Source organism: Sinocyclocheilus anshuiensis, unplaced genomic scaffold (genome assembly GCF_001515605.1).
Source record: "Sinocyclocheilus anshuiensis isolate Anshui unplaced genomic scaffold, SAMN03320099.WGS_v1.1 scaffold233, whole genome shotgun sequence".
NCBI lineage: Eukaryota > Metazoa > Chordata > Actinopteri > Cypriniformes > Cyprinidae > Sinocyclocheilus > Sinocyclocheilus anshuiensis.
Window position 1 is genome coordinate 646960 of NW_015540843.1, and position 22263 is coordinate 669222.

The following is a 22263-nucleotide window of genomic DNA, read 5'->3' on the forward strand; positions in this document are numbered from 1 at the left end:
TACGACATTTTAGATTAAAATGATGAAATGAAGCACCCATATGAACTGAATGCATGTTACTCGATTGTTTGCATTGAGTAAAACCAAAAGTGAAACTAAACTGCCTTATAGGCAGATCAGAATCACAAATTGAAATAGGCTATGCAACAGCACAAGTATTTATGAATTTTCCATTAATAATTACTTTTCTTGTTCCTCTGAAGTGGCGACTTGTTGAAGCCCTCAAACTTGTCTGGGACTAGAAATGTTTTTCTTCGTAACCAGTCAAACCACGATAATTCCAGGAATAAGTTTATGGTTACATTACTTTTACAAAATGCATGTTTTTTATATCTTATATTAAATTTTTTTTTTTTTTTAAATCGAGGTATCAGTATTGGCAAGTATAAGAACGTGTCGGTATCATACTTGTTCTCTAAAAAGAGTGATACTGTGACATTCCTATTTATCGTATTTAGTGCATTGTAACCACAACTTAGTTTTGAACACTTCTATGTTCATGATCTTTTCTGTTTTTAATTCACATGAGTGAACAGAGACAGAGGAGGAACCAGGAAATTATGCAGCTCAGACTCAAACCTGCGGGAGCACCACAGTTCCAATGTGTCTTGAGCTAGTGCCCTACCCCACTGTGTCACAGTTCTGATGCACAACTTTGTGGTAATTAACAAATACAGCCAATTAGACTGAAGTGAAAGAGTGTATTAATGAAGTAAAGAAACTGTACTCCATTCATAAGTTCGTCTGTTATAGTTTACCATATAATGTAGTCACAAGGAGGCAGTATTGCATCAAAACTGCAGGCTGTATGAATCTGCTGAGTGATAGTTTCTCTCTCAAAGACTTTGGAGCAGATGATAAGCAATAGTACTGTAATTACAGTAGTTTTACTATTTATTTTACAGATTGAAAATGTTAGACTGTAAATTTACTTGTCTAATGTAAAATAACATGAAAAACCTGTAACTGAATAAAAAAAAAGAAAAAGTTTTTTAAAGAAAAGTTGGTAACAATTTCTTGTAAAAAAAAAATCCGTAAATTTACGGTAAAAAAACGGCAGCTGTGGTTGCCGGAATTTCTTTTGAACATTCTGTTGACAATAGAACCTTGCACTTACATGTCAACTAACTCTCATTAGAGTATTAGTATAATATATAATAGTATAATTAATATCTGCTAATTCTTTATTGTGGTGGTCTCCCAACAGACTGACTATAAGTAACTTTCCAAGAACATGTCAACTCAATCTAACCCTAACCCTACCACTCTACTAATACTCTACTGACACTCTAGTGAGAGTTAGTAGATATGTAGGTACAACATTACTTATAGTCAACAGAATGTGTTAAAGGACCATCAAAATAAAGTGAAACCAAAACGTTTTCTTTACCCTCATTCACTATTCCCTACATGAGGATACTATATATTACTATATAGTCCACTCAATGATTTTTGGGAACTTACAGTTTTTCTCAGTTGTTTTGGTTCAAGCATATAGAGCACATTCTGACAATGGAAGATGAATAAGGAAACAAAGAGGGTCAACAGCCAGGAAGAAGGTGAGTAAGGATTTGAGGTGGAAGGGTATTACTTATAAAGCCCTGAATGGTTTAGCACCTCAGTATTTGAACGAGCTCTTATTGCATTATAGTCCTCCATGTCCGCTGCGTTCTCAAAACTCTGGCAATTTGATAATACCTAGAATATCAAAATCAACTGCGGGCGGCAGATCCTTTTCCTATTTAGTGCCCAAACTCTGGAATAACCTACCTAACATTGTTCGGGAGGCAGACACACTCTGTCAGTTTAAATCTAGATTAAACACCCATCTCTTTAACCTGGCTTACACATAACACACTAACACATTTCTAATATTCAAATCCATTAAAGGATTTTTAGGCTGCATTCATTAAGACAACCGGAACCGGGAACACTTCCCATAAAACCCGATGTACTTGCTATATCGTTAGAAGAATGGCATCTACGTTTATATTAGTCTGTTTCTTTCTTATTCCGAGGTCACCGTAGCCACCAGATCCAGTCTGTATCCAGATCAGATGGTCACTGCAGTATTGTTAAAAGCGCTATATAAATAAAGGTGACTTGACTTGAAGGCAAAAGAGTGACCACAGGTTAACTTACAGCAGGTGGAACATGATGGCCAACATGAGGAGCCGGTGGGTAAGTTTCAAAACATTTGGTGATGGTTCACCTCTAGAAGGCATTAATTTGTTGAACCCACAAACAAGTGTGGTTTTACTTTGGGTGACTTTTATAATGTGGAATAGATTTTTAATACATTTAATGAAATGTAATAAATATGCATGTAACATACAAGGATAGAGTAATAGTTGTATTATATATAGTAATATGTATAATATATATATTAGTATGGAATGACCTGCCCAACTCAGTCCGAGCAGCTGAGTCCTTAGCCATCTTCAAGAATTGGCTAAAAACACATCTCTTCCATCTTTATTTGACCCTCTAACTCTAGCACTCTCTATTCTAATTTTATTCTTTTTAGACTTGCACTCTATTTATTTACTAACTGCTTGTTTTCTTTTAAAAAATAACACTTCTCTAATCTTTTTGTATCCTATTTGTTTTCTTTTTATTTATTATACAATTAACAAATGCAAAAAGGCCTCTACGCTTGCTCTATTCTGTTTTCTTTTTATTTATTATATGATTTAAAAAAGACCTAGCTACGTGTAATGCATTAAGCTAACTGAGACTTGTTATAGCACTTGCATATGATTGCTCTTTTGTTGATTTTGATTGCTTCCATTGTCCTCATTTGTAAGTCGCTTTGGATAAAAGCGTCTGCTAAATGACTAAATGTACATGTATATGTAAATGTAATAGTTAATTGTCAAATTGTCCTAGTTAGCCAAGCCCAGTCTAAAAACACACAAAACCACCACCATAAGTAAAAGAACAGAAATTCTACAGACACTTCATATCTAATGGTATTTAATTAGTTGTAAATGACACTTAACAGACTCTTTCAAGAGAACATTTGCAATTGGTTTGTGAAAGGTGTCTTAACGTGCAATAACATGTCGCTAGCATGTGATGTTTAGAGTCTTTTAGTGAAGCAATTAATTTCATTGTTTCAGAGTTTCAAAAAACTCTTTTTCTCCCATCACTATTCAGTAAAATTGTTTGTAAAACTTGCATTTTAATTCCAAAATGTAATTCTTACCATGGAAAACTGGTTTTAGAAAGCTAACTCAGCTTTTAGCCAAGCCATTTAGACAATAATAGGCATTATGTGATTACTGATATATGGAAATAATCTTCACTCTTAAAAATAAAAGCGCTTAAAAGGTTTTTCACAGCGATGCCATAGAACAACCATTTTTGGTTCCACAAAGAACCACTCAGTCAAAGGTTCTTTAAAGAACCATCTCTTTCTTACCTTTTTATAATCTGAAGAACCTTTCGCCACAAAGAACCTTTTGTGAAACAAAGGTTTTTCAGATGTTAAAGGTTTTTTATAGAACCATTTACACAAAAAGTTCTTCTATGGCATCGGGAAGCACCTTTATTTTTAAGAGTGTTGTTGGCCAATTAAAAAGAAGTATTAGCTTCCCTTTTAGCCTCTTGATGCTTGAAATTCAATTGTACACATGTGTATACAATTAAAACACTTGTTTCATATGATCCTAAAAACCTTTTGATCTAAAGGCTACTTAAATGCCTGATTATGTTACAAATTAATATGTGTCCTGTTATGGTTTTGTGGACAAGGCTAACACATTTATTGTAGTATTCTTATGTTGGTAGTGGGTCAATCACAATAACCTCTAGTGGTGTGAAAAAGTGTTGGCCCCCTTCCTGATTTCTTATTTTTTTGCATGTTTGTCACACTTTAATGTTTCAGATCATCAAACAAATTTAAATATTAGTCAAAGATAACACAAGTGAACACAACATGCAGTTTTTAAATTAAGGTTTTTATTATTAAGGGAAAACAAAATCCAAAACTACATGGCCCTGTGTGAAATAGTGTTTGCCCCCTAAACCTAATAACTGGTTGGGCCACCCTTAGCAGCAGAAATCAGGAAGGGGGGCAACACTTTTTCACACCACTGTATGTTATTCATATTGGTCATTACATATTTCCTATACTTCTATTTGTTGTCTATTTTGATGCCTCAAACCATAACTACTTAAGCAGTCTCATGGTTTTAAATTAGTGTGTGTGTGTGATGCTGCATTTTTAATCTGGACATGAACACAGTCATAATGTTATCGTTGCAGAGAAATGTTTTTGTTCTGAAAGCTTGAAGCTTGACAGACATCATGCACTCTCACTATATATGGATAAGAGCAGTGACTCAAAAATGTCTACTTTTGTGTTTGACAGAAAATAACTAAATTAATAAATAAACTAAATAAACAATCTTTTTTTTTTTTTCGAGTGAACTATAATTTAAAAGTGAACTATGTAATTTGCCATCTTTCATTTCCGCACATGAATAAAACGAAAATTCAAACGGACATCTTTTAGATGTATTCATATAGGTATTTATTATGCCTATATTCCACATTGCATTGTTATATTGCATCTTTAGTGGTCTATTTTCCAAATGCTTAAAACAATTAAAATGTACAGTATAATTATTGCAGTTGAACCAGAGGTTTCACACTCTAGGAAAGTGCATGTCACCATCCAGTCTTTAGAGGATGAACAAGGAAGATTCTTTCAGGAAGTTGGATCTTCAGTTGCTTTACTGTCCGTTTTAGCATCTGCTGGACTGGATCCTGCAGGAGAGCTTAAGTTCTCTGGCTTCTTCTCAATGTCTTTAGTATGCGGTTCCCCCTGAGGGAGATCTTCACTGGAGGGTTTCACAATCTCCTCAGCGGGGGAAGTGTCTTGTGGAGGCGTCTTTGATAAGGGACTTGTATCATCAGGACACAAAGAAGCAATGCTCTCCTCCTTCACGCCAGGAAATGTCCGGTCTGGATACAAGAGTTTCAGCTGTTCCTCAAAGTAACTCTCCAGATTAGCACCCACATTGGCCATCTCAGTGTCTTCCTACAAACAGCATGAATACACAACATTACACGTCACATTGTGATATGCCTCATTCAAGCTGTACCACTGTTTGTACCACCGTTCAGAAGAAATTCATATATGTTTGAAACAACTGAGGTTAAGTACATGACAGAATTTTTTGGGTGAACTAACCCTTTAAACTATGTTAAAACATTTATCACAACCTTCGAACAGGCTTTGGTTAACACAACACATTATCTAGCAGTCAATTAACCTATAAAACTTACTGAACTGAATGTAATGGTAATGATATCAGTCTTTTGGATGGTGATTCTTTATTTTAAAACAAAAAAAAATTTTGTACACAAATACCAAATTAACTGGAAAAGAAAAACGATTTGATGTTACAAGTTTTTAGAAAAATTAAAAGTAGAAGTTTTGTGAATTTAAAACTTCACTATAGATGGAAGGTTTAAAAAGGTCGGCAACAAGCCCTAAATAAATGAATAAATAACATAAAACATTTAAAGCTATGTATAATCTAATAAAACTATTTTTATGCTTTTTTTCTTAAAATCAACTTAAGAGACAGAAAGTTCCCCTAATTGAAGAATCATCCCTTATATCTTGAAAACAATACTGTAAATCAATGCGAGGCAGCATACCTTGTGGAAAGTTGCACAGTTTTTGAAAATCAGCCTGACATCCTCAACAAAGTCCTCAGTGCTCTTGTAATTGCTGTCCTTCAGTTTGCTTCTGATCACCGACAGGTCCATTGGTGTCTTTATTATCTCACTGTACTCTGGCATCGACTGGCATCAAATTTGGAGCATGAACAAGGGACGGAACAGAAAACAGTCTTTATCATTAAAAGAAAAAAAAAACTAAAGCTTTGATCCAAACCCTACTAGTAAGTATATCTGGGTCACCCCAAAATCTGAAGAAAAACTTAAGAAATTATATTCTGCTTACTGACATGAATTAACAAATGTTTGTACAGTGGCATTTATGACAATTAAGCACATTTTCCTTTCCAAATTCTCATTTCTGTAATGCAAAAAATAAATAAAAAATTCTCAATACCCTTCCAAACACAATGATTTGCATATTTATTCATTCAGTTTTTATTTAAATCAGCATTAATTGAAGGCAGTAAAAATACTACTCAATGTATAAATATTTTAACATGCAATGCAAATGATTTAATTTCCCGTTAATTTAAGATTTCCTATTATACTTAATTATCATGAAAATAATGTCATGCAAAAATACTAGATTACCATATTATCATATATTTCACAAAATAGGCTTAATTTTCTTTATGCAAAATACTAGGTGCATCCCAAATCGCATACTTATGCACTATTCTATGACATTTTGTAGTATAAATAGTGCGAGTAGTGTGTTCACACTGGAAAAAGTGCACTTCAAATACCTGGACGATGCACTTAAATAACCGAAAAAATGAAAGTGTGGAATGTTGGACACTTCATGCACTCAACCAGACATGTTCACAAGTCTCTGAGGTCCAAGTCAAGTCTCAAGTCTTTATAGTGGAGTCCAAGTCTCAAGTCTTTATAGTGGAGTCCAAGTCACAAGTCTTTGTTCTATTTTTTAGAAGTAGTTCTTTCAGCTACTTATTGTAATTAACAGTGTGTGAGGCTAAATCAGTTTTGAAACATTAAAACTAATTACTTTTACTGAATGTCTTGTTCATTTATTCAAAACTGTCTAATAAAGCACACAAACTTTTATTGAAATCATAATTTTATTTTATACAGAACATTTTTAAACCTTTCATTTTATTTACCGGTATTTTACATTATTTCTGAATGTAGCAATAAAATGTGACTTGTACGTGATCTTGTTTTTTTTTTTTTTATTAATCAGTCAAAATTCTTATTGTTGGTTAACTCCTTATTTATGGTCATCCTTAATTTAGCATTTTATACTATTCAATTTTGTTTTACATTTATTTAAAAGCAATTATTTTTGGAAAAACTAATTTTAAAATTATGGTTAGTTTCAACAGTTATATTCATATTTAATCTCTTCATATAAACAAACTAAGGCTTTGTCTGTGGTCTTTCCATTTAAAATTGGAGGCAACCACTGTATCCAAACAAAGATGCTGCATACATGCAGCATGAGCAGTTTTTAATCTGAATTGAATTGTAAGATTTTGAAATTTGAAGCAAAAACAGAATGGTCTGACTTCAGATTTGTGAAACTATAGCACATAAAACATCTGCACGAAACAAAACAGTAGACGGGCTGATGAACGCAAATTCACTCTCTGCCAGCAGGTGGCGCTTACAACACCAATTATACAGCGTTTCCTTGGTTTCCGCTGTAAACAAAACAGCGCCACACTTATGAACGCTGTCATGTGGGGTAGTAAAGGGAGAATGTGAATGGAATGTCATACCAAAATTACTTGTTTTTTTTACGAGTCTCACGAGTCACGAGTCCAAGTCAAGTCGCAAGTCTCTATTTATGCGACTTAAGTGTGACTCGAGTCCAAGTCGCAGACTCAAGTTTCCATCTCTGCACTCGCAGCTTTAGTTACGTCGCAAAGGGGGAGGGGCTATCAGACTCCGATTATTAATGACAAAATAACCTTATAAAATTCATAGACTACATGGTTGAGTACATAGTGTATAAGTACAGTGTATAAGTGCATAGTGCGTCATTTGGGACGCAGTTACTGTTTTTCTTTGAATTGAAATTTGACCCACACGTTTAAAATATTTTTGTATTATTTCCCCAATGAAAATAAACGTAGTTCATGTATCTAGAATGCCATATAAGATAGAAGATCTTACCGATGGTGTTATAGGCTCCTGAAAATCCGTGCTGAGCTCATTGCAGTAAAGACGAAGCAGCAGTCGCTCACATTTCTGCATGAACACAACAAATAATTGCAGCCATTTTAAAAGATATTCAGAATGTAAAACAAATTTTTAAAACTTAATAGTTCTAAAGTGACATCTAAAATAAAGCAGAACTAATTGAAAAATTAGTTAAGTTAACTGAAATCAGTTCATACTCTTTTATCCACAGGAGTGAAAGCCTCAGAATCTGGATCCTGCTTCACATTGTTCGATTCTCCGCTACCACTGATGTTATACTCCATTTCAGGTGAGGTAAGGTCACGGCAGAACGTACAATACCACTCACCACTACAGACACACAAACACAACACGCATACATAACTACAGTAGAATTAATAGAAGAAAACTACAATCACATCTGTTGCATATTAGCAAAAGGGTGACCATGCTCAAAAATCTTTGTAGAAAATGTAACATTAAATAAAAACTTTAAATGAAAAATTATATTGTAGGGATGGAACGATATTACCAATATCGTGATATCGCGATAGCAAAACTCTATTATATCAGATATTATCGTGGTCACATGACGATATGAAATGATAGGTATACCAGGCAAAAAGCGTAGTTTTTAAAATACATTTAAACTACTTATTCTAACATAAAAGGTCTTTAAAGTTGTGATTTGGGCCATGCTTTGGCACAGTATCTGTCAAATGAACTATAACAGAAAGCATAATATGGCTTAATCCCTTCATCAAGTCTGTTTTTGCTGCACGTTTCAAAGTGAAGCGCACACATTGTTGAGGCGATCAGCTCGTGATCTGGTGTTTTCCGCGCCTCAGAACGGCTCCGTTCACAGTGAATGAAAGCAGTGAACTGGTTTATTGCATGTGCTGTGAGTCTAGCGCATGTTTGGGAACTCAACAGCTATCAGTTAGGATTTATTTTCTTGGCAGATGATTACAGCATTTCACTGAAGTGAAATGTTCCTGTTTTCACTGAAGCTGGAGTTTAACTTCAAAATAAAAGCTCTACTGCCATTTCCGTCAAAATAAAAGCTTAAAAGTGCAGTATGAATTACTGACAGCTAGCGGTTTAAAGACAGTCCAAATTCAAAATATCTCTTTAAAGTGTAGAAATTAGGAAAGAAGTATTGTAATTTCCCTACTGTAGTGTGAACCAAAAATAATATAATTCATATTACTATGAAATATTCATTCATTTTCATTTATTTTACAGTGCAATTGTTTTACAATATATGGCTATTACTGTCATTGTTGCTATTATTATTATATTCTAATTTGTTTGGCTTCCTAAAACACCAGTGTGAATGTAATTTAGACTGAGACAGTATATCACAAATAATAAGAGTCCCCTTTAAAGTTCAAGTAAATTCGCTGACTTTTTTCTGACTTAAGTTTTCTTAGTTAAGAACATGGGTTGGAGCTAGAGATGCACGATATTATCGGAACGATATCGGAATCGGCCGATAATGGCTTAAAAATTTAACATTTGTAATAAAATGAAAGTAAAATATACAAATAACATTAAGATTGTGTTTCTGATTAAATAAAGCAGTAACTGATGTTGTAAAATCACGAGTATGTTTTGATTTAAAGGTCAGAAGATATAGCTTACATGAATAAAAATCACAAACATGACACTTGTAAATTAAATAATTTTATATAAACAGATTTATTTATTAATGTGTAATGTTTTTTTTTTTTCTTTTTTTTCCTCAAACAGATTATGAGCTCTGAAAGATTTTCAGAATGTTAACAACTCTTTTTCTTTAGACCAGCTACAAATGTTAAATCTTTAAATAAAATGTTAAAGGTGACCACTGCATCTGTCTGGAAAAAAAGGGATTGATTTATAGTTGATTTATAATTATTTTCAAAGCTTTCAATGTAATCTCATTATAAAAGAACTTCATTATTGTTTATTTAATTCGAACAAATACGTTTTTGTTAAAAACTAACCAAAATTAAACCTTCAATTATGTTTTTTTTTAAATATCGCAATAAATATCATATCGTGGACTTCACATCGTGATATTATTGTATCGTGAGATTTTTATATCTTTACATCTCTACGAAATTGTCATGCCTAATTTGGGATAAATGCAACAAATGTTGAAAACAGTTTTGCTGCTTTATATTTTTGTGGAAATCATGATAATTTTTTAGGATTCGTTGGTGAATAGAAATTGTAAACAACTGCATTTATTTAAAATAGAAATCCTTTGTAACATTATAAATGTCTTTACTGTCACCTACTTACCCCAAACGTTTGAATGGTAGTGTATCACGGATTTCACTAAAATATTACGCAGCAAAAACTGTTTTCAACATTTGTTGCATTTATCCCAAAGTAGGCATGACAATTCTTGAGTACCAAATCAGCATGTGACACTGAAGACTGGAGTAATGATGATTTTGATTAATCTGATACCTTGGAGAGGCAGTCAATGTGGGAATATGGCAGCTAAGATGGAAGACTTTGGGACATTTGTCACAGCAGAGCAGTTCTCCTCCGTTCTGGCACACCGCGCACCAGTCCTCATTGGGGTCTTCATCTGCTTCTGGGGTCTTCTCTGATTGCTGCTCACCTTGTGGCGTTTGAGACTGAACGCCTGTGCTGTCTGGAAGACTGGCTTTAGCACTGGTGTTTACCTACAGTAACACAAAATAAAATTAAAAAATACTGTGAAAAACTGTTATTTGTGTGTACCTGACAAAATACATGAATTTGCTAAATTTGCTCTTTTAAAAACAGGAGACAAAAACTTTGTCTTTGTTGTTAAGACATCAAATCAGAATAAATCTGATGTTCAAATCTATTCCATCTCTGATCTGGTGCAGAATGAGTAAAATCTTACAAAATGAACTTCACCGTCATCCTCTGGTTCATCTTTGATGACAATGACCGGCCCTGGAGACGACCTGCGTCTCCTCTTGGTGGAGGGGTTTGATGGGCCACTCTGGGGGGCTTCTACACGCTTCCAGGGGCCAAAACTTGGGTAAAAATAAAAGCAGCAAACAACGAAATTATTAGATGTGCATTTTGTGAAGGAAACAGCAAGGCAGTAAAAGAATGGAACACTTTCACACTGTGATGACATGCTTCCATTATTACTAATGTAAATCCATTTTTTGATATATATATTTTCATTAAAAAGAAAAGTATGTAAATGTACAACACTATGTGTTATATTTAAAAAACAAATATATATATATATATAAATCTGGTCAGCATAACTGCAAAAGCCTTTCATCTAACAGCTTTAATCAAACTTCCTATTTTATTTTCCTTATTTGGAGAGTCGTTGAGAGAAAAAAAAGGAGATATTTTCAATTTGATAGGTAGAGTCTAGCTGGCTAGTTCAATTTGAATATTTCTTTACAAGTTCTAAAAGTAATCTTTACATCGCTCTCATTATAAGAAATAAAGCTACATATGCTTGCAATGTTAACAGCTTCATTCATTTAATGGGAGCGATTAAATGTTGCAGACTTTTCCGCTAAGGAAACAATTATCTACACACTATGATACACTTTCATCACCTCTCATTTACATCCTTGACTTGACAATGACATACCTATTGGTTACATTTCGAATGCTGGCCATTCTGTTGCATCAGTGCAAGTTGATAAGATATTTTCACGTTTTAATCTTAAATCTTTCAAGTACAACATAAAATCTACACAAAGCAAAATTTGTTGTATGTTAGGCATTTCCTGATTAACTAACAGAAAACAAACTAATGAATTAACTACAGAAAACAAAACACATAATGACTTAAAAGAAGAATTAAGAATTAAGAATTAACAGAAGAATATTTACCTGGTCTTTGGTTCTGATGATGTGACGGACATTTGTCTTCCTTGTACTAAAAGTTAAATAAAATCAAGACAATATTCAGTAACGTATAAAACAAAGCATTTGATAACCGAGCATGAACTAGGCAGCAAGCATTTATGTCTCCAATCAACAAGACAAGACAAGGTGGTTACCGATACCAGACATTATTTTTTGCTGAAGAAGTGTACCAGTTCGTTCTGTAGGTGTGGAGAGGTGACTGGGTTGATAACTGGGCCTCTGAGCAGAAAGCTGCATGCTGGGATCAAATCTCCTGTTCAGGTACGACGTTACCTGCATGTTCTGCTTAAAAAGTGCAAACAGAATTTTGCATATGTATATTAAAAATGAGACTGTAGTAATAGCTGCTGAAAAAAACTCATCTTTACCATCACAGAAATTGATTCAATTATAAAATATATTTACACAGAACTCTAACATTATTCCACATTCACAATACTACTGCTTTTACTGAATTTTGGATCAAATAAATGCAGCCAAAAACATTTAAAAAATCTAAAATCATTAAGAGTTTTTCATAGGCCAATAACATTTATACTGTATATGGGTGGTTGACAAAATAAATAAATAAATAAACATCTCCGTGTTTTTCTTTCTGGCCTATAGGTAAAAATCTGTATTTTTAGTGCTGTCAAACGATTAATCGCGATTAATCGTTTGACAGCACTAGTATTTTTTTTTTTCATTAAAAAAGGTTACAGTTGTCACAATGAAATTTTTTCTGATTGATTGTTCAACAAATAGTTGCAATAATGATTTAATTATCAGTTTTTTCACAGTATAAACTTAATACACATATATCTTGTATTAAGCAAACAAACATTACTTCCCTTAAAGCTTGAGAACAAACAGTGCACGTGGAATGTGATGAATAAAAATATATGAAAACAAAATATAAATATAATATTAAGCCAACCTATTATTTAAGAATGAGATGTTTAGTTTTAGAAATTATTATTTTATAATTATTATTCAATTGGATACGATTAAGAATCAGCAAAATATTTAGAAATATTGCTTTCTTAATCATACTGTAACTTAGGGCTGTGCAAATAATCGAATGAGATTGTCATGCGCATCTCGTCAGTAAAGCCGGTTCTGTGATTAGTAGTAAATCTCCAGCACGTGCTGTCAGATGGAGCGGCATTTAAAGGGGTCATATGATGCTGCTAAAAAAGAACATTATTTTGTGTATTTGGTGTAATGAAATGTGTTTATGCGGTTTAAAGTAAAAAAAACACATTATTTTCCACATACTGTACATTCTTTAATACACAGAGCCGTAGATCACTGACAAGCTCAAATCGCATCAATTTGATTGAAAATCAAATCGATTATTTGCACAGCCCTACTGTAACTTAATTATATTGAGGTACTACAAAGAATATTTGTACTTAAACATTATTATGTAAATAAAAACTGTAATCATAAAAACTTTATGTGTCACAATTTGATTAATGTAGTTTCAGTATCTGATTTCATCATGAAATCGTGAACTACCCATAATCCACTACCAAATGAGATCCACTACAAAGCTGCACACTTATACTTAAGACTCAAGGTGTTTACTCAAAATTCACTCAAAACAATCGATAATTTTTATAAAAGATACATTTTTTGTTAACCTGTCAAGCAGGCACACTTTTCACCCAAGGCTGATAACATGATGTTTAGGAGGGCACACTCACCTGATTGAACGTCTGTGGAGAAGGAAGTGAAGCTCCACTGGAGAAAGCAGCACTGTGCGGATAGCGGGTTCTTGGCAGCACCTCCATCGGTTTAGGAGGGTAGGTGGGATTGTTGATAAGACCCCTCAAAGTCTTTAAGAAAGAAAAAACAGCAAGTTTAGAATTACACAATTGTTCTTCCAGTCATTAATGAGCATTATATTAACATGTACACTACCAGTCAAAATAAATAATTGGAATAATTCAATATGGAATAATTCACCAAGCTTCAACAAGGCTGCATTTATTTGATAAAAAATACAATAAAAACTGTAATATTGTGAAATGTTACTATAATTTAAAATAACTGTTTTCTATTTTTAAATATTTTAAAATGTTATTTATTCCTGTGGTAGCAAATCCAAATTTTATGCAGCCTTTACTCCAGTCTTTAGTGTCACATGATCCTTTAGAAATTATTCTAACTTTCTGTAATATTAAAATCACACTTCACCTGTAGAGGTAGGTTAGTGGGCTGAAGCATAGGTGGTGGGCTCCGTGCACCATATCGACGCCCATGTTGAGGCATGCTGGGTAACGCCTGAGAGGGTGATCCACCCTGCATGGGTCTATGTGGAGGTGGCCCTGGTAAGCGCATGCCATGGTACCATGACCACTGGTTGGGCAGTTGGTGGCGGTTGGTGTGCTGGGAGAGTTTCTCCACCTGCATTTGCAGCTGGGCCAATGTGCTTTGCCGCTGCTGCTGCTGCTGCTGCTGCTGCTGCTGCTGCTGGGACTGTGAGCTCGGGAACCCTGTCTGAAGACCGTCGGGTCTAGGGCCTGGGTTCATTTGCTGGAAAGGAAATGGCTGTGGACCGCTGGGATGACGCACTGGAGTTTTCTCTACGACTAAAGAACCTGAGAAAAGATTCAAGAATATTTCCAGTTGATAACTTGTACATTTGCAAGAATTTCTCTCTTTTACACACGCAAACCATTGAAAGTGCACTCCATTGACATTGGACATATTTGACACATGCACACTACTTAGTGGGCCTTTGTTTTTGATTGCTGGAATCAGTTGTGCATGTGCTGTTATCCATATAGCAGCACAAGCCAGAGCAGATACAAGTGCAGATACAATGTTGCAATAGTGTATAACTCGCACCAAACTGAAGTCATGAACCGCTTCTTTGCACACTTTCTTAAAATAATTTATTCTCAGTTTAAATAACCATTCTGTTTTTCATGCTACTAAAATAGTCAATGTGAAGTCCTGAATTTCTAATCCGTAAACAGCAATATACTAATTCATAAACTCTTCTTTTTGTCCGTAGCAAGAACTTTTATTCTTGTCCAGAATTAACTAATTTTCTCCCTCGTTTTAATTAAATCAAAAAGAGGGAATAAATTAGTATAAATGTGGCCATGGTTTACTAAAATGAGTGAACAAATTATAAAGAAAAGCAATAAAATATAAAACTACAAAATACAAAGCTATACAAAACACACAAGCATACAAATCAAACAATCACGTCACTAAAAGCTATTCTAAACAGATACAGGAAAATAGAAGCAGGAAATAGAATCCAGCTGACGAATGTGCAGTGGCAAAGAATTCCATAATTTTGGCACCACACAACTAAAAGCCCTACTGCCAAAGGAACTCAACTTGAAATTTGGAACTCTCAATAACTCTGCAGAGGATGATCTCAAAGAACGTAAAGGAATGTACAACTGAAGAAGATTTGAAAGATAAACAGGAGCCTGATTATGAAGAGAAGCAGACCCAATACTGACCCCTGTGGAACACCTTGAGTAACTGTAACAGGCTCTGACTGAGCATTCTTGATCTGAACAAACTGCTTCCTATCACTTAAATAAGATGAAAACCAAAGAAAGGCATTATCAGCTACTCCAATACAAGCCAAACGTTCCAGTAAAACTGAATGACTAATAGTATCAAAGGCAGCACTAATATCTAGAACCAGAATCAGCTGCAAGGAGAAGATCATTTGTAATTTTAACAAGAGCTGTTTCCGTACTATGTTTAGATCTGAAACCCGACTGAAATCGCTCATAGAGATCATTACTTTGCAATCGCTGATTGGTAACAGTTAACAGTACATTTAAGTAATTTAACATTTACAGTACATTTAACATTTAAGTAATTGGTTAAATGTAAGTATTTGTGAATAGTAAATGGTACGTTTTGCCTCTTTTTTTATTTAGCCAATGTTGGTGTTTTAAAGCATGGTAATTATTTTTAAAATATTGTTTAAGAAGTATTTTCGCAACACAAAGAAACTTTAAAAAACAATACAAGTCTTGTTACATAAATAAAGACTATAATGTTCCTTTTTTATAATTCAAGAAAACAGTAAAAACTGAGAGGGGGTTCATATTTAGATTTTCATTATTTATAAGTCTGTCAAAAAAAGAAAAAAGAAAACCAATTTAAAAATTCAAGAAAAAAAAAGAGCAATTTTTAAAATCTATAATTTTTCCCACATCTCACAATTAATTAAGGTTGGCATTTTTGAGGTCTTACATTTTTTCCCAGTTTCAAAAGATCACTCGTTGAAAACCAGTTTTTGTAAGAATCTTACCAAGATCCACATTTGAGGCCCAAAAAGCAGATCGACTTTGAAACCGAACCAAACTCTGGGGAACATATGAGATGCTGCACTTTGCTCGCATGAGGTACTGGATTTGACAAGTTATCTGAGATGAGAAAAGGAAGAAGAGACCATCATCCAAACAGCAGGCTGACCACAATTAGTACATTCAACATAATTTAATCTAATTGTGATTATTTGAGTTAACCGAGATCATTGTACACATCTTGCAAAATTTAGATTAAAAAAAAATTCTAATCACACAGAAGAGATGCACAATTTGTATGTTTCGTTGATAGTAGAAAGACACTTACCAACCGCTTACAGTACAGGAGGGCTGTTCCACTTTTACTGGCCGTGGCCCATTTTGTGAAGTTAATCACATGATCAAGATGTGTGGAGAGGGATGTCACATCCTGTTGTTGCTTTTTCAAAAGGGTTTCATGGTCCTTTGTGATTGCCTAAATAAACATGCTTATGTAACCTCACACAATTCACAACGATCAAATTTGACTGCGGTGCTTCTCAACTGGTTTAGCTCCAGCACAAAAATTTTACATTAGACGTCAAATGGTGACCAAAAACGTGTCCCAAAATTGTACTGATAGCATGTGTTTTGCTGCAAGTCAAGCCTATTTATTGTAGTCTAGTTGGTATTTTCTTCTACTTTGTGTGTTTTTTTTTATTGTTTGTGAGGATGCTTATATTTTACTTTGTCAATTACGCTCTATTATTAAGGTTTTATGACTAGCATTTAGTTTTGTTTTTCCTTGCTGTACGTAGCCCATAACAACCTAAGACAACCAGTTGGGAAGCACTGCTCTTGATGATGAAATACTGGACACTACCTCAAGTTGATTGACCAATAACTTCCCCTTCCTGTTGATCTCCATTATGAGATTGCAGATAGATTTTTTAATTTCATTAGTCACAGTCTTGCGATTTTCATCCACCTGCTGAAGACTGACAAGAACAGGAAAAATATGCCATAAAAATAAATAAAATGTGTTTTTACATACTACACATCTTAACGGGGTTCCCACATTTTGACACTTTTCCCACTGCATTTGTCATTTCTGGGTAAGTCATTTTAATATCGATTACATTGGAAAATAAATATTTCCAGTGAAATATCTTGGAGTCGAGCATTGCTAGAAAAATGTGTATTCACTATACATTCACTATAGCAGGGTTTCCTGAACCCATTAGATGTCAAATATTTACTTGAAGTTCCGCTCTGAGATTTCATGTTAACATTTCATATAACATCTGATCTAATGAATTATTAGCTTATCATTAACTCAAGAACCCCCTGCAGAACCGAAAATACTGTACTATAGAAATGTTTATTAATTTCCATGCCATTTCTAGGTATTCCATTGAGGAAATAACAAAGTTACTGTATATCTAGGTATGCCATGTAAGTTGGGAACACTGGCTTTAAAAGGTTATAGGCTGCTTTAATATTAATTATAAAATAAAAATAAATAAATATAACATACCCATTGTTTATGGTATTAGATATGTCCTCTATAACCTTCTTCTTTTCTTGAAGTTGGCAGGTCATATTTTCCAGATGTTCCTTGTGGTTTTTATATGCATCTTCTAGAAATTGGTAACTGTATTGGGAAATTCTCTGTTAGCTATGTCTATGATATTTTCATATATGTTACAGCAACACACATCTATAGGGCAATGAACATCTATATACTCTATGACACTGAACAGGACAAAACATGAAAATGCACACTGTTTCAGAAGAATTAAGGAATGCTTACCACACTAGACTTATATTAGCATTTAGTTCACCCAAAAACTAAAATTCTATCATAATTTACTCACGCTTATGTTGTCCCAAATTTGTATGACTTCCTTTTTTGTGGAACACAGATGAAGATCTTTTAAAGAATGTTGGTAAATCAACAGTTTTGTGACCACTGACTTTCATTATATGGACACACACACACACACACACACACAAAAACTCATTTCTCATCTTCTTTCATGTTCCATAGAAAAAGTCTGTCATACAGATTCAAAAAAAAAAAAAAAAGAGTAAATGACAGAATTCTCATTTTTGGGTCAACTATCCCTTTGAACATTATACATGTTAACATGAGACTAGTGTGATAAGAATTCCTCATTTATTCCTTTAATGCTATCATTATTGTGGGCCGTACTTATGGTCCTTGTGTTTGAGTAGCTGACAGTCTCTGCAGGTGAGGCGATCGCAGGTTTCACAGAAGAGCTTCAATGGCTCCTGTCTGTGGATGTCACAGAAGACGGGCTTCTGTGTGGAAGCACCCATCGCCTCTGTAAACAGGAAGACAAGCTCATGTTCATCTGTGTAACTTCAGAAATGCACTCCTGCAAGTTTGCAAAGTTGATTTACAGAAGTTGCAGTAAAAGACTATAATCAGTAGTGTAACCAAGAAGTATTTGGAGACTAAAGTCACACCTAAAAATGTCTGAATGTCACTGCACTATATACAAACCCGCTGCCCTACTTCTCACAAGCTGATATCATTTCCAAAAGTTTAGAGTCAAACCTGAGGACATTTCGGTTATTTGCCGAACTGTGTGATCTCTGGTGAACTTCACACGCTGGTGAGCATCGATGCAGGTGACGCACAGAAACTCTGCGCATTCCACGCAGAAACCGGTGGCCTCTGTGTTATCGTCACAACTCATGCAGAGCTGAGAGCAAAAGAGGCAAAGATGCATTTTATCAGAGACATTATTTCATTCTCACATTTACTAGTCTGATACATACAGTTCCTTTAAGGAGGTGTAGTATAAACACTGACTGACAGAAGTAAATGCACACCTGACAGCTCTTCTCCATTGTGCTGCTCGGCACTTCCACAGAATCCTTGACAAAGAAATTCTCCAAGACCTCAACATCCATACACTCCTGCTGACAGACTGGACAGCGGATCATGTTCACTAATGTAACACAAAAGAGAAGAGCGGGAAAACATATTCAATACCAAGACACCAGAATGCATGATACAAAAGAGAACATATTACAAACTGAAAAAAAAAAAAAAAAAACATTTAATTGAGACATCATTATCAGTATTGGCATCAATGACACTGGCCTTTATACCGTATAGGCTACTTAGTTATAAAAAAAATATTTAAAACTGTCCTTGGTCATTAATTTGGAGATTTAATATGAAAATATATTCATGATTACAAAATTTTATGTTAGGTGCCTATAATCATGATTAATTACAGAAACCTATGTGAATAATTAGTTGGTTTTTTTTAAGAACTATTTAAAACACATGGCAAGGTAATCTTTGTATTTTCACTGATTTCATCATTTTTTCACCAAACATACGGTAAAACAAATATTCTCAAAGCAAATCTTACTCCATTCCATCCAGATTAAAATATGCAGTGTGCTATAGTATATATAGTAGATAATCATCTACTACATACTACTGGCAATCCATCTCATGAACACTATTTATACATTTATTTATTTAACACACATACTAATTTTACATGTCCTTGCATTTGTACATAACTCTACACACAATTACCATCTGCTGTCTATTGTGTATATTGTGTATTTTATCTTTAAATTTTTTTGTATATTGTTATTCCCTATTTACGTATTCTATTTTTATCTTTTTTATTTATATCTGTGTCTTGTATTGTCACTGTCATTCTGTTTGTGCTGTGGAAGCTTCGGTCACCAAAACAAATTCCTCGTAACATACCTGGCAATAAAGCTCTTTCTGATTCTGAGATATATAGTATACTATATATAATATAATGTAATATATTTCGATACAAGTTTAGCATGTGCAGAAAAATGAATACATAGAAACACCTTGCCAAAGCACAAAATATAAAATTATTCGAAGAGGCCATCTTACCCCACTATTGGGACGCAATATATTTCTAAAGTGTCATTCATATCAAATTCTTAATCAACGATTCTATTTAAAATGATGGCAATTTAGTTGAATAATTGAATAACCGATGACAAACAAATCAGAACCAGAGTAAATCATCATCTGAATTATCCGAAAAGTAAATTTAAATAAACAGATTTAATTTAAGACATACATGTTTATTCATATATGCCAACAATACATTGTATGGGTTAAAATGACCGATTTTTCTTTTATGTCAAAAGTCATTAGGATATTAAGTAAAGATCATGTTCCATGAAGATATTTTGTAAATGTCCTACCGCAAATATATCAAAACGTAATTTTTGACTAGAAATATGCATTGCTAAGAACTTAATTTGAACAAATTTATAGGCAATTTTCTCAATATTTAGATTTTTTTGCACCCTCAGATTGCGATTTTCAAATAGTTGTATTTCGGCCAAATATTGTCCTATCCTAACAAACCAAATGGAAAATGGAAAGCTTATTTATTCAGCTTTTAGATGATATATACAGGTGCATCTCAATAAATTAGAATGTCGTGGAAAAGTTCATTTATTTCAGTAATTCAACTAATTCAACGAAACTCGTGTATTAAATAAATTCAATGCACACAGACTGAAGTAGATTACTGAAATAAATGAACTTTTCCACGACATTCTAATTTATTGAGATGCACCTGTACATCTTTAAACCAATCTGGTTTTGTGGTCCAGGGTCACATATTTATTCAAAATACATTATTAATTTCCCATATTTATATACATCTTTAAACCAATCTGGTTTTGTGGTCCAGGGTCACATGTTTATTCAAAATACATTATTAATTGCCCATATTTTAAATGAAGATCAGCACGAATTTATAAATGGCATTTTTCTTTGTTCTAGCTTGTTCTTTTCTAGCAGCTTTGGGACTTTGTACTGTATATCAGCTCTTCGTCTTTTACTGGGATTAGTCATTTGAATAGCGTGTCTTGTTAATGAGTAAAAGTGAAAGCGAACTCTTACACTGTTGCGCGTTGCTGGCTGTGCTGGCAGGAGTATTATGAGCAGGTAAGCATCTTTTACAGAAGGAGTGCAGGCAGGGCAGTAGTTTGGGCTCTCTACTGCTGAAGCTGAGTTTACACACGGGACACACGTCCATCAGAGCCATCATCATCATCCTCATACTGCCCTGAGCTTCATCAGCGCGCTTACTTTCCGCCTCATTCTCCACGATGATCACCACATCATCAGACTCCATCTTCTCACTTCCATCCATCATTTTATTGCAAGAAGAGCATCAGAAGAAACATCTCAGGTTCACAGCAGTAACTGCTGCTGTACTGCAGTCCGCGCGCTGGTCTTAGTAAACATCCGAATTAATCTTCACAACTCTAATGATAGGCAAAACGCAGAGAATCCCGACCGCTTATTCGCTCATCAATCGTCAATATAGTTCAAAAATGAAACGCACGGCTGTGTTGTTGTTGCCAGAAGCATATGATGATGAGGCCACAAATATGACGTCGCACGGCCTCCATTGTGACGTGTTGCCACGGCAGCCGAGGGAGGACAAATACCTCACGAGAAAAAATAAAATAAAACGCGTGGTAAGATAAAATGCGAAAGAAACTGCTTTTATCAACAAACGCAGATTTATTATAAAATAAATAATTGCAATAAATACAAGTAAGCAACGAGTTTGTGAGTTCTATAAAGTTTATGTGATTTATTCTTGTTTTGTAAACAGTACATTATTTTTAATCATATTTTTGTGACAATATGTCGGTATTACGAGAAAATATATCGTTTTAACGAGCGGGGTTAAGTTAGTTTTGTTTTTGATATTCCTGACACATTCAGCGATAAGCGGCAATAACTCCAAAACGACTTTCCCTAAAAAAATCTAAACAGCATTACCAACTAACGGGCTGAGCTGATAATATTTCACAACCTTCTTTTTAATTATTTTCGCTCGATATAATAAACACTGCCACGCAGTTGCCGTCGCAATGTGCAGTAAGCCGGGAGAGCTCGCTCTCTGCGGAGCTTTCGACAAGGGACCGTGGTGAAAGTGCAGTTTTTCTTCGTTATTTGCTATATGAGAGACAGTGTCAATCAATAGAGGGGGACAGTGCACATTTTTCGCAACCTTCCATTTTACCCCTACTCTTAGAAAAGGGAATTACATGTCCAAAATTTACTTTCTTTTTGTAATAACTTTCTTCAGCAGAAAGATGGAGGCATGAGACCAGTGTCAATAAATAGAAGGGGACAATGGACATCTTTCACAACCTTCAATTTTACCCCTACTGGTAGAAAAGGGAATTGCATGTCCAAAATTAATATTCTTTTTGT

At 34.3% G+C, this 22263-nt stretch overlaps 1 protein-coding gene across 1 annotated transcript; it reads right to left on the reverse strand.

Annotated features, from left to right (window-relative positions):
• Positions 1-4563: 4563 nt before the first annotated feature.
• On the reverse strand, positions 4564-21451 carry LOC107687572 (transcription intermediary factor 1-alpha-like). The gene is made up of 18 exons (XM_016484958.1): positions 20932-21451; positions 18840-18958; positions 18562-18709; positions 18193-18325; positions 17515-17631; positions 16861-16975; positions 16327-16473; positions 16004-16118; positions 13909-14312; positions 13416-13547; positions 11898-12009; positions 11692-11737; positions 10727-10862; positions 10300-10520; positions 8058-8190; positions 7834-7908; positions 5674-5820; positions 4564-5047 (listed from the first exon to the last, which is right to left on the reverse strand). Exons 1-18 carry the CDS (start codon positions 21185-21187, stop codon positions 4715-4717), a joined length of 2889 nt encoding a protein of 962 aa, XP_016340444.1. The 5' UTR covers positions 21188-21451; the 3' UTR covers positions 4564-4714.
• Positions 21452-22263: the final 812 nt, after the last annotated feature.